At 45.8% G+C, this 11,428-nt stretch overlaps 2 protein-coding genes and 1 long non-coding RNA gene across 8 annotated transcripts; 2 read left to right on the top strand and 1 right to left on the bottom strand.

The window, feature by feature from the left end:
* Positions 1–842: 842 nt before the first annotated feature.
* Positions 843–5,367, top strand: LOC133926643 (AP2-like ethylene-responsive transcription factor BBM2). The gene is made up of 9 exons (XM_062372666.1): positions 843–1,119; positions 1,195–1,876; positions 2,148–2,230; positions 2,383–2,391; positions 2,514–2,602; positions 2,777–2,850; positions 2,990–3,040; positions 3,127–3,203; positions 4,499–5,367. The coding sequence occupies exons 1-9, from the start codon at positions 993–995 to the stop codon at positions 5,365–5,367; spliced, it is 2,061 nt and encodes a 686-aa protein (XP_062228650.1). The 5' UTR covers positions 843–992.
* LOC133926652 (uncharacterized) lies at positions 5,147–10,094 on the bottom strand. 6 transcript variants are annotated; one of them, XR_009911140.1, is made up of 5 exons: positions 9,893–10,088; positions 7,179–7,518; positions 6,411–6,913; positions 5,976–6,139; positions 5,147–5,401 (listed from the first exon to the last, which is right to left on the bottom strand). It is a non-coding gene; the product is annotated as an uncharacterized LOC133926652 (long non-coding RNA). The 6 variants fall into 6 exon arrangements; XR_009911145.1 differs by having other exon boundaries at positions 5,147–5,391; XR_009911138.1 differs by lacking the exon at positions 5,147–5,401 and having other exon boundaries at positions 5,712–6,139; positions 9,977–10,094.
* LOC133926634 (extensin-2-like) lies at positions 7,248–9,448 on the top strand. Its single transcript, XM_062372656.1, has 3 exons — positions 7,248–7,525; positions 7,938–8,975; positions 9,195–9,448. The coding sequence occupies exons 1-2, from the start codon at positions 7,297–7,299 to the stop codon at positions 8,948–8,950; spliced, it is 1,242 nt and encodes a 413-aa protein (XP_062228640.1). The 5' UTR covers positions 7,248–7,296; the 3' UTR covers positions 8,951–8,975; positions 9,195–9,448.
* Positions 10,095–11,428: the final 1,334 nt, after the last annotated feature.

Here is an 11,428-nt window from a genome sequence, read left to right as displayed (position 1 = left end):
AAAAAACTTCTCCTATATATATACTCATACTATGATACTCCATCAACCTATATACTATAGTAGTAGAGTATCTCACATAGTGCTACTAATCTTTGTTGACTTTGGCGACTCCCAGGATAACGTACATGACGAGTTTACGTTCGATCATGCAAGCGATCAGCTCGTCCTAGACCAGGCGAGTGAGCCATACTTGCTCGACCATCCTGCCCGACCAGTCCAAGCGAGCAGCAAGTCCAATCACGTGAATATCCGACGACATGAACATTGGTCATGTGAGTCACCCGGCGAGAAAGCAAGCGGACAGGAGCTTTCTGAGGCTGCGACAGCTTAGCCTTTACTTGTTCTATTTCTCTCCTCTCTAACTTCCGTTGAGTAGATCCGAGTTCACTGAGTACTTAACCGAGTATTTTTGAGCTTCTCAATTCGATATCTCAACCCCTATTACATGCTTTTGCTTATATAGGCCCGAGTACCTGACCAGCCAGACAAGTTATCTCTGACTTTATCTAGACTTTATGCACCTGCACACATACTTTGCTAAACAAACATACAAACTCCGACTTGAATTATATGGACCCTCATCGTACTAGACTTGGACACATGCATGTGTATGAAACTACTTGAACTTGATTGACTGTCGTGTGTTCCGTAAACTCGTAGACCTTCTATACGAATATGTATACAACAACTGGCTAACCAAAACTTTCCTAGTTTCCTAAGTGGATGTATCGACTTAACTAGAAATATCAAAATAAGATTAATTTTCAACTATCTTATGGAGTGTACCGGTTGTATAAATATCTCCCAGTACTAGTACTGTTGCTTAATGCCCCAAAACTCTCTGCTTGACTTCCCCTTCCCTTCCCTAACCTTTGCACGCACCAAAATGGCTTCTTGATCTTGTCATCTACTTTATCCCTATCAATCTAACCAGAAGCTAAAGAAGCAACCATTAGAGACCAAATAATCACAGCTCTTTCAGTTAATCAACCATGGCTACTGTGAACAACAGCTGGTTGGGTTTCTCCCTCTCGCCGCAGGAGCTGCCGCCCTCCCAGACGGATTCCAACCTCGTCTCCGCCGTCGCCACCGGCGAAGTCTGCTTCAACATCCCCCAAGGTATATAACGATCGATACATTCTATATATGACACGAATACTTTGAAACTCGCATGAAATCTCGTTGTTCTTGCAGATTGGAGCATGAGAGGATCGGAGCTTCCGGCGCTCGTCGCCGAGCCGAAGCTGGAGGACTTCCTCGGCGGCATCTCCTTCTCGGAGCAGCATCGCAAGGCCAGCTGCAACATGATCCCCAGCAGTAGCAGCACTTGCTACGCGAGCTCAGGCGTTAGTACCGGCTACCAGCTGTACCACCATCCCAGCTCCGAGCTCCAGTTTGCTGACTCCGTCATGGTGGCCTCCACGGCCGGCCTCCACGACGGCGGTGGCATGCTTAGCTCGGCCGCCACAAATGGTAGCGCTGGCGCCGCCAGTGGCAATGGCGGTAGCATCGGGTTGTCCATGATCAAGAACTGGCTGCGGAGCCAGCCAGCCCCGCCGCAGCCAAGTGTGGAGGTCGCCGGGGGCGTGCAGGCGTCACAGGGGCTCTCTCTGTCCATGAACATGGCGGAGACGCAGGGAGCCGGCATGCCACTTCTCGCCGCAGAGCGAGGCCGGGCGCCGGAGAGCGTTTCCACGTCGGCGCAGGGAGGGACCATGGCCGCTCGGAAGGATGATAGTGGTGGCAGCGGTGGTGCCGGCGCCTTGGTAGCGGTGAGTACGGGCACGGGTGGCAGCGGCACGTCGGCGGAGGCGTCGGCGAGGAAGACGGTGGACACGTTCGGGCAGCGCACGTCGATTTACCCCGGCGTGACCAGGTAGGGCCGGGTGCAACGAATCATGGAATGGAACTCACCGAAATGCAAGAAGCTATGATAGATTTCATTGCACCCAGTAATCAAGTAATCATGAAATTTAACACACTAAAACATAGCATTAGTAATGCAAGAAGCTATGATAGATTCGATTGCATATAGCTAAGTACTCTATTCTCTTTCTGAATCAAATGAGTAGTGTCATTATGTTGGGAATGTTTGTGGTATAGTTAGCTTAATTAACAAAAAAACTTCTACTTTTCATTGGTTTTAGGCATAGATGGACAGGGAGGTATGAGGCTCATCTGTGGGACAACAGCTGCAGAAGGGAAGGCCAAACTCGCAAGGGTCGTCAAGGTACTAATGCCGAATAGCGATATTCAAAATAATCTGCTTTTTTCTATTTGATCTTGCCCCCTATGCTGTTAACTGACATTACTTCTCATCGACCGTTTCTGTTCTGGATCGATCGTAATTTGCGGAATTGAACTCAACTCTTGAATCTACAGTCTATCTTGGTACGCGATTTCACTTGATTAGGATCGAACTACTTAATTTGTTTTCCTTTTTATTTCTAGAAGAGGAAAGCATTGTTTTTGCCTTTTCTCATTTCTTTTTCACCTTGTAATAACGTTGATAGGTGGCTATGACAAAGAGGATAAAGCTGCTAGAGCGTATGATTTGGCTGCTCTGAAGTACTGGGGTCCGACGACGACGACAAATTTTCCAGTATATATGCATATAGTAATCTAGAGTGCAGTTTTACAATACTGAAGAATAACTATTATTTCTCAAATGCTGTTCATCGGTTATTGATGTGGAATGAATGATAACAAACAGCTTCTGTAATTCAGGTTAGATCACTGAAATTGTATTTAAAGGCTTTCCTTTTTGTATTTCTAGGTAAGTAACTACGAAAAGGAGCTGGAGGAGATGAAGCACATGACAAGGCAGGAGTTTATAGCGTCTCTGAGAAGGTCGGTCTATAATAATAACCTTTAATCACTCTCAACCTTCATGAAAACATAATTACTGAATGTTATATTTTGAGCAAGATTAATTCATCATCAGCATAGTAATTGGGTGCTAACGACCAATCCATATGAGTGCGCGCAGGAAGAGCAGTGGTTTCTCCAGAGGCGCATCCATTTACAGAGGAGTAACTAGGTATGACTACATATAGCGATGTAGACAAATGCGTACTCTGAGAAAGGAAATTAATAGTGATTTACTTGAACTCTGTGTAATTATAGGCATCACCAACATGGGAGATGGCAAGCAAGAATCGGAAGAGTTGCAGGGAACAAGGATCTCTACTTGGGCACCTTCAGTAAGTAGAGCTGATATATATGCACTACTACAGAAGCAATTTACACTCAGCTAACCATCTCAATGCAACAAGGAATTAAAGCAAGTATTAGCTGATTGAAAACACACTTATATATATGCATGTTTATATAACTATTAAAAATGTGACCGTCAAGTCATGCCAAGTTGTGTTACAATATTAGTAGTACATTACTTGGTGCATGCTCCTCATGCATGTGGCCTTTTCAAACCTCTCCCATGTCTGGTGCTATTGTTGTCTCCCATTCACCCATGCTGTGCTGCCTGTGCATCAGGTCAAAATAGTACTACTGGCTCAATAGCAAATTAACATGGGGGCGAGCATGTATTTGCAGTGGACTAATTAAGCTACAGCATAAACTAAATAATCTACACGTCACGTCTTGCATGCATGCATGCATTTGTTCACGGTGCATGAACACTATAAAAAACATGATCAGGGCTGGTACCAAATCGATATCAGTATCAGTTTTGGAACCAGTACTATATAAGCGATTGCTAGATTCAGAGTCGGCACTACTGAAGCTATTTTCAGCGGAAAAAAAAGAAATTGAGCCGGCCTCTGCTCTAACCCTATCGAGCCGGACCCGTTCGAGCCTTTGGTGACCCATCCCTCTGCGGTGGTGTCGAACAACGGCGAGACACCACAACTACTGCTACAGAGAGAGAGGAGGAGAGAGAGAGGGAGAGGGAGGACCCAGAGACATGGGGTCAGACCCTCGCACCTCTCTCCTTCGGTTGGCTACCCTCGGGGACCGCATGGCCGCCGTTTAGTGCCGTCTCGCCGCCTCCCTCTCGACCGAGTCCCAACCCCTATCCTCATATGACATCCACCTTGTCTCCTCCAAGATCTACTCATTGTTCTAAAGGCCACCTTGCTCCTCGCTTCCTCCGTCCCTTTCTCGGCCCCACCTCCTCTTGTCGTTGCCCTGGCCCCCATATGAGAGCTCCCCATTGTGGCTGTACGGGCGTGCGACCAGTCTGAAGTGATATGGGGAGAGAGCCGGACCTGAGGGCACGAGCCAAAATCAGAGGGCATCAAAATTTCGGATCCACACTTAATATCAGTGTCAGTTTAATCCGGCTTAATCATATAATTGAGTGTGAGATGTTACGAATCGATACTGATACTTTATCAGTGTCGGTTTTGATCTAGCCAGCACTGTTAACTTGACACGGATGACTTATTATGTTACAGTGGAAGTGATCATTAAAATGCGTGTGCTTGCAATTGGACTGAGCTAGCTAGCCGCTAATCAGAACGTTGTATGGATGCAGGCACGCAGGAGGAGGCGGCGGAGGCCTACGACATCGCCGCGATCAAGTTCCGCGGCCTCAACGCCGTCACCAACTTCGACATGAGCCGCTACGACGTCAAGAGCATCCTCGACAGCAGCGCGCTCCCCATCGGCAGCGCCGCCAAGCGCCTCAAGGAGGCCGAGGCTGCGTCCATGCAGCACGTCGCCGGCGTGGTGAGCTACGACGTCGGACGCATCGCCTCGCAGCTCGGCGACGGCGCCCTGCAGGCGTACGGCGCGCACTACCAGGCCACCGCGGCCGCCGCATGGCCGACCATCGCGTTCCAGTCGGCGCACGCGGGCGCCGGCCTGTACCACCCGTACGCGCAGACGCTGCGCGGGTGGTGCAAGCAGGAGCAGGACCACACGGTGATCGCAGCCGCGCACAGCCTACAGGAACTCCACCACTTGAACCTGGGCGCGGGCGCGGGCGCGCACGACTTTTTCTCGCCAGGGCAGGCGGCGATGCACGGCCTCGGCAGCATCGACAACTCATCGCTCGAGCACAGCACCGGCTCCAACTCCATCTTCTACAACGGGGTAGGAGACAGCAACGGCGCCGCTGGCGGCGGCTACATGATGCCGATGAGTGCTGCGGCGGCTACCACTACCACGGCGATGGTCAGCCATGAACAAGTGCTTGCGCGGGCACAGGGGGATCATGACGAGGCGAAGCAGGTGCAGATGGGGTACGAGAACTACCTGGTCAATGCGGAGGCTTACGGTGGTGGGAGGATGTCTTCCTGGACGCCGGCCTCGGAGTCATCAGTGGCAGCCGCGGCGAGCAGCAACGACATGGCCGGCGTTGGCCATGGCGCACAGCTCTTCAGTGTCTGGAATGACACTTAAGTTACGTTTGCCGGCACGGATTCTCTGTAAAACACTGACATAAGTAACACTTAGGGTTCCTGAGGTGACCATTAAGTTGTTATTGTCATGCTTAAGTTCTTTTAGCTGGAAGGAGAGCTAGGGTTTCTTCTGAAGGGAGGGTGATAGTTTGTGAAGAGGTCCATGGTCTTTCCTCCATGATCACATCTTCACCTGCTGCCATTTTGGGGTTCAGATGCAGAAGGATGGATACCAATTAGTATTAACTAAGTTGTTAGGTTGGTAGAAAACTAGAAATACGGAACTGGCTAGCCTGCTTGTAAATTGGGCAATGTGATAGCTAGGGTGGATGACATGACATGAGGTGAAAACCAAATTACATCTTGTCTAGTATTTCCATTCATATGATCAAATTAAGCGGGGAAATCAAGCAAATATTTCATTATCTCCAGTCATGTGTTAGTTTCCATGAATGCTCTTGTTATTTGGAATATTTGGAACTCTACACAGGTCGAATCCTTTTCTTTAGATCGGGCTGAATCTTGTTGTGCAATTGATTTCCTCTCTTGTTTCTTACGGGCATTGGCAAAGTTCAAGGCATCTTACAAATTGGGCCGAGAGCCTAGTACCTGAAGCACTGGAGTGATCCAGTAGCCGTGAAGGGCCCTAGAAGTGCCTGCTACATCACACTAGCCCAAGAGCTTATCAGTGCAGTCAGGCTGAACTGGCTGCCACCAACGAAACCAAATCCAAATGCCAACTGCTTCTTTTCCTCACCAAATGAACTTCCTACCTGCAAAAGCCACCATCATGGTTCAGTTTGACTTTCTTTCTTTTCAAGCGCATCAAAGGAATGTGACAAATTAAACAGCATGCAGACGAAACAAACGAGCAAACAGCCATTTTGTTTGTTAACCCTACTCGATTCTTCCATGGAGCAGGGCAGAGTTGTTTGCCTGAACCATTTGAGTTGAGCACCTTTTTGACATGAGATATGTTACCCGCTATGCTGAGGTCTATATGGTTGAGCAGTTGAAACTTGAAACTACACACACCACACAAACCTTTGGCAGGATAAAAATGAGGCAGTTAATTTTTCCCGTCTGCAGTATATTCCAGGTAATTTCCCAGCTGGATTGGATGAATCTGCAGACATAAATGTTGATCACTAGAATATGATTAGAAACTATAAACAGACAGTGAAATCGACTGTTACTGTAGATCCAAAGGTCCTTTGCAGATTTTATATGGGCAGGCCCTGAAACTGCAGGAACTGTGCATTCAGCTGACAGGAAAAGATTCCATTGTGAGGAAAAGGGCAGCATATTGTAAACGATGACTAGGCCACACGGTACATGTTTTCCAGAATTGCTTCTGTTACATTACTGCCAACATTTCGTAAAATGGGAAATTAGGTGCCTAACGAATTGACATCACAACTAACTTTTCCATGTTCTCACAATTACAGTTTTGGAGTAGAAGAAGATGACTAGGACATCTTGGCCTATTTCATTCAATATAGTAGCTTGCCATAGCATGTTCCTTCGAAGTGGACACACCAGGAAATCTGTCAGTTTTTGGTAAGAAAACTTAACTCAGATTGTGTTTGTATTTTCGTATATTACCTGCACAGTAGTAAATAAACATAGCCAGATTTATGCCATCCTAAAAGAGAAATGATAACTTCTACCGTTTGCTATCCATTATAAAAAAGTTCAAAATACTGTGCACTTCAACTGAGATGAATTCAGTATGTGATATACAATGCAAAAAAGTGCAAATTTGCAAGCAACTGAAGCAGAATAATGTTGGCCCCTTACCCCATCCCCTACCTGCTCAACCTCCTTCCCTCAAACCCTGCGACCATGGCCATTATAAATAGCCATCCATATCAAAGCCATCATCCACATCCTCTCCTCATCATCCTTGACAAAGCACTATCTACTAGCCATGAAAATGAGCATGACAGGCCAGCCAAAGGGTCACCTATGGCTGGTCTTCACCATGTTGTTTGCCATTTTTACAATGCACGGCGAGGGAGCAACCAGCTTTTCACCACCTTCTCTTTCCTTATCACCAACATATGCTCCTGTTGTTAAGGTGGTAGGTAAGGTGTACTGCTATAGATGCTTCAATGAGGCACACCCAGAAGAATCCCATAAGAAGGAGCACCTGAAAGGTAAAATTTTGTCATTACCCCTGTTCATATGATCTAATCATGCTAATGCAGTCAGCTTTGAAATATATTAATGCTGCTTTTGCTCATAATTATCTTCCTTAAACATTAGCCGCTGACATAAAAAATCTACTTGAGCATATCAAGCAGCAGGTCCAAGAACGTGGGTAAAATAACAATTTGATCTTTTTGTTCATTATGATGAGTTCGATATTGCAAAAATCTGTGAATGGTTGTTTAACAAGGATCTGCACTTCTTTGCTTCCTGGCAGCTGCACGCTTTGAACCAAATTGCAGCTGAACCACATTGCTGATAATAGACTGACTTAGAAGATGGATGCTTTTGCAAATTATCCCCAAATGTCCTTCCGAGTTTCATACTTATATCTTATTTGTTACAATGACCTGGGTGTAGGAGCCATGGTCAAGGTCACTTGTCAGGCAAATGATCAAGCACTCGTGGGATTTGGCAACACCAGAAGCAATGGCAAATACAGTGTGAGCCTTAAGGGCCTGCAAATTAGCAACACCTATGGGGCTGACTCGTGTAAGGTTGAGCTCCATGCAGCACCAGGAGGATCTGACTGCAATGTGCCGATCGAGTTAAATTTGTCTGGGCTCAGTGTTTATTCCAAGTCAAACGAAGAAGTGGTTCTCAAAGCCAATGAAATAATGGCATTTGCATCGAAGAAGACTTTTGGATGTTCGAAACCTCACATTCTACCACCAATGCACCCCTATAATTCCCCGCCACTCCCTTACCAGTACGCCTCACCTCTGGTTAGCTACAAGTCCCCACCATTGCCTTATCAATATTCACCACCTCCTGCTAACCAGTTTCCACCTCCAGCTTACCAGTACCCATCACCTGCACAGAACTACTACCCTTCGCCACCACCTTACCAACAGACCACACCTCCAAACGCCTACCCATCTTCACCAACATCTTACAATTATCTGCCACCTCCACAAGGCATCAAATCTCCAACACCACCCCACAAGTATTTACCACCTCCATACTACTACAACACTCCACCACCACAGCACCAGTATTCACCATCTCCAAATAACTATGTACCTCCAGCACTAGCTTACCAGTATCCGCCACCTCCATACAAGTCATCACTTCTACCACCATCACCAGCAATTCCTTACTACCATAGCTCTCCACCTCCTTACCAGTATTCACCACAACCATATAACTATCAATCTTCACCGCCACCTGCCCAGTATTCTCCACCATTGCCTCCAAAAGCTCCAAAACATCTACATCCAAAAGTCCCTCTTGAAAATTCTCCACCAATATCTTCAACATCTACACAGCCTCTTTACCAGTACAACTCTCCACCACCTCCAAATGTTGGCACATCAACAACACCACCTCTGCACACCTATCAATCCATACCACCACCGAATCAGCTATCTTAAGCATCAACAGCAGGCCTCTTGAAGTGTAAGTTTTCTTTGTGGTAGAATATACTATTTAAAAGTTTACATATTATGCATCATCTCTTCAAAAAATGAATCGCGGTGATGTGAATTTTAATCTTCCAAGATGGCTCTTATAAACTCCAAATACAGAACTAAATTTTTGAGATGATTATTAAGCAATCTATATTCTCAGAGTGTAGTGACATGACATGTTAACCAGATGACTTGGATCTCCTTTCAGGGTCACAGGTGAGCAGAATAAACAAAAGAGTTGAAGTCTATTTTCATTTTTCAAGAGGAAGAAGCGTCATAGCTAGATTTTTCAACTTCCGTCTCGGTGTCTAGATTTGTTTATGTCATTGTCTAGAGTTATTTCAGCTTTCATCTCATTGCCTAGAGCTATTCCAGCAATGTATGATAAGTTTGTTGAGCTTTCTTAGTAGCTCTGATTAATCCAATATATCGTGTGGCTTTCTTTGCAGCTCCAAAATGAGCATTCTTGTGTATGCACTTATTTCTCAAGAAAATCGATCAAATCACTGACTTGTTCCTCTAAAAGAAGGAACAAAGAGAATAGATTTGCGGCTTGTGGTCACTGCACTTGTTCCAATTTTGATCCATGGTTTATACTGTGGCATCTACAGGAGATGCACAATCCAGAAGGGACGTCGCCACCATAAAAAGAAAAAACATGACTCAAATCTAACCATATCTGTTCAGTAGTGAAATTGAGCATAGAGGACGACGATGCCCATCAACAACCACTGAACTGAGCACATGCACACGAAAGTATGATATCGTCAGTAAAGCTGTAAGATCGCAGACAACCGCAACCAGGTAACATCTTCAGCAGGCAACGCGACTTTTCAGGGAAAAAATGATGCTAAAGCAAAACAGCAGTATAAGATTGCATTTTTGAACGGATCTCGCGATACTTACGCAGAATTCGTCGACCTTGCGTGAGGTAACCTACGCAGCTTATCAACACGGATAGTGACTAAGCAAGTGGCTCCGATAACTCACCGGAAAGAAATCTGGTGGCCGCGGATGGGGCAGCCTCTTAGAGTGGACCCCGCTTCGCCGGTGTAGGCGATGGCGACGCACGGGTCTACGCCTCTCTGCGGCCACCATCGGGAACGGGCACCGCAGTAGCTGCGGCGGATCTGCCCGGCGCAGAAGATCCGGACAGTTCGGTTGGGCTTCGGCCTCGCAGGAGCGGGCCTGTATCTGGGCCTTGATCTTGGCTAGGCCGTCACATGAATTGGCCTATATTTGGGCTCTCTGCATCAAGGTAGGCAGCACAACGATTTTTTTAAATAATATTATTTTATTGTAAATTGTAAAAATAATAGCTCGACTAAAAAAATTACAAAAATAGATACATATCAGCATACAGAATATCGATAAGTGACCTATCAGTATATCGCATACTGACAGGCTATGTGGCACTAGGTTCGGGGGCCTCTCGGTACGCGGAATATAGACCAAAGGCATGTCATCATTTCGCGTGCCGACAGGCATCTGGGTAGATAGCGATAAGGGTGTCGCGGTAGCGGATAGCCGGTAGGGTTGTCAGCAAACGAAATACCGATAGACCTATTGACACTTCATTTGTCGATAGCCCGACAACTATCTTTTTAATTAATTTTTATTAGTAATTAGTAGAATGTAATGTATTTATTGAAAGATTTTTTATTAATAATTAGTAGAATGTCATTTAATTAATGAGGCATTGCTAGAACTCCACGTGAATCCTATAAAAGAAGTTAAAAGAGTTGTCCAAACGACGTCACGGAGTGATTCATTTTTTGCTAATATTGATTTGATGTAATTTTGTCGATATTTCTTTATTTAGTTGATGTAAATTTGTGTAAGTAATTTTTTTAGTAAAGTAGCATTGGGATGATACAAAACCTAAATTTTTGAACAATAGTAGTTGTGAAGCACAATATCATAATACCCGGTACAGAGGTTATATACGCTAGTAAATATTATATGGGACATAGGCTTTATTGTTGCTACACGAATAGACCATAACCATAAAGAAATAATGACAACAAATATTGGCATATACGGTACGCCTAAAGACTAACTTAATAGTGTGCCGTTGGTAAATCTAACGTGGCTTAGGAAATAAAAATAGACCGGGTTACAATAGATGCTATCTACTGAGTGCACCTAGGGTATTTGCTCTTTTTCACGGCATCGCCCCCTCCCGCTTTAGTGCGACGGACCCTCTCCCACTTCCTTTCCCTCTTTGTTTTGCGTGCTTGAGCTGTGGCACGCTCCTTCGCGGCGTTACTGATGCGCTTCTCCTCATACCGCTTTATCCGTAATTCCTCTTGATGTCGCTCGTACTCACCGCGTTCGTAAGCTTCCCTCCTCCACTGCATCTCCATGTCCACCCACCGCTTCTGGTGCTCATTTTGCTTCGTGTTGAGTCATTGCACGAAGTCACAGATAGGTGGAAGAGAC

This window comes from Phragmites australis, chromosome 1, assembly GCF_958298935.1.
Source record: "Phragmites australis chromosome 1, lpPhrAust1.1, whole genome shotgun sequence".
NCBI lineage: Eukaryota > Viridiplantae > Streptophyta > Magnoliopsida > Poales > Poaceae > Phragmites > Phragmites australis.
The sequence above is the reverse complement of the archived record's forward strand: the minus strand, read 5'-3'. Positions and strand labels throughout refer to the sequence as shown.

Coding starts and splice junctions, on each gene's coding strand:
- LOC133926643 (XM_062372666.1), top strand. CDS start 993: ATGGCTACTGTGAACAACAGCTGGTTGGGTTTCTCCCTCTCGCCGCAG. Junction 2,603..2,776: donor CGACGACGACAAATTTTCCA/GTATATATGCAT, acceptor TTGTATTTCTAG/GTAAGTAACTACGAAAAGGA. Junction 2,851..2,989: donor TTTATAGCGTCTCTGAGAAG/GTCGGTCTATAA, acceptor GAGTGCGCGCAG/GAAGAGCAGTGGTTTCTCCA.
- LOC133926634 (XM_062372656.1), top strand. CDS start 7,297: ATGAAAATGAGCATGACAGGCCAGCCAAAGGGTCACCTATGGCTGGTC. Junction 7,526..7,937: donor TAAGAAGGAGCACCTGAAAG/GTAAAATTTTGT, acceptor ACCTGGGTGTAG/GAGCCATGGTCAAGGTCACT.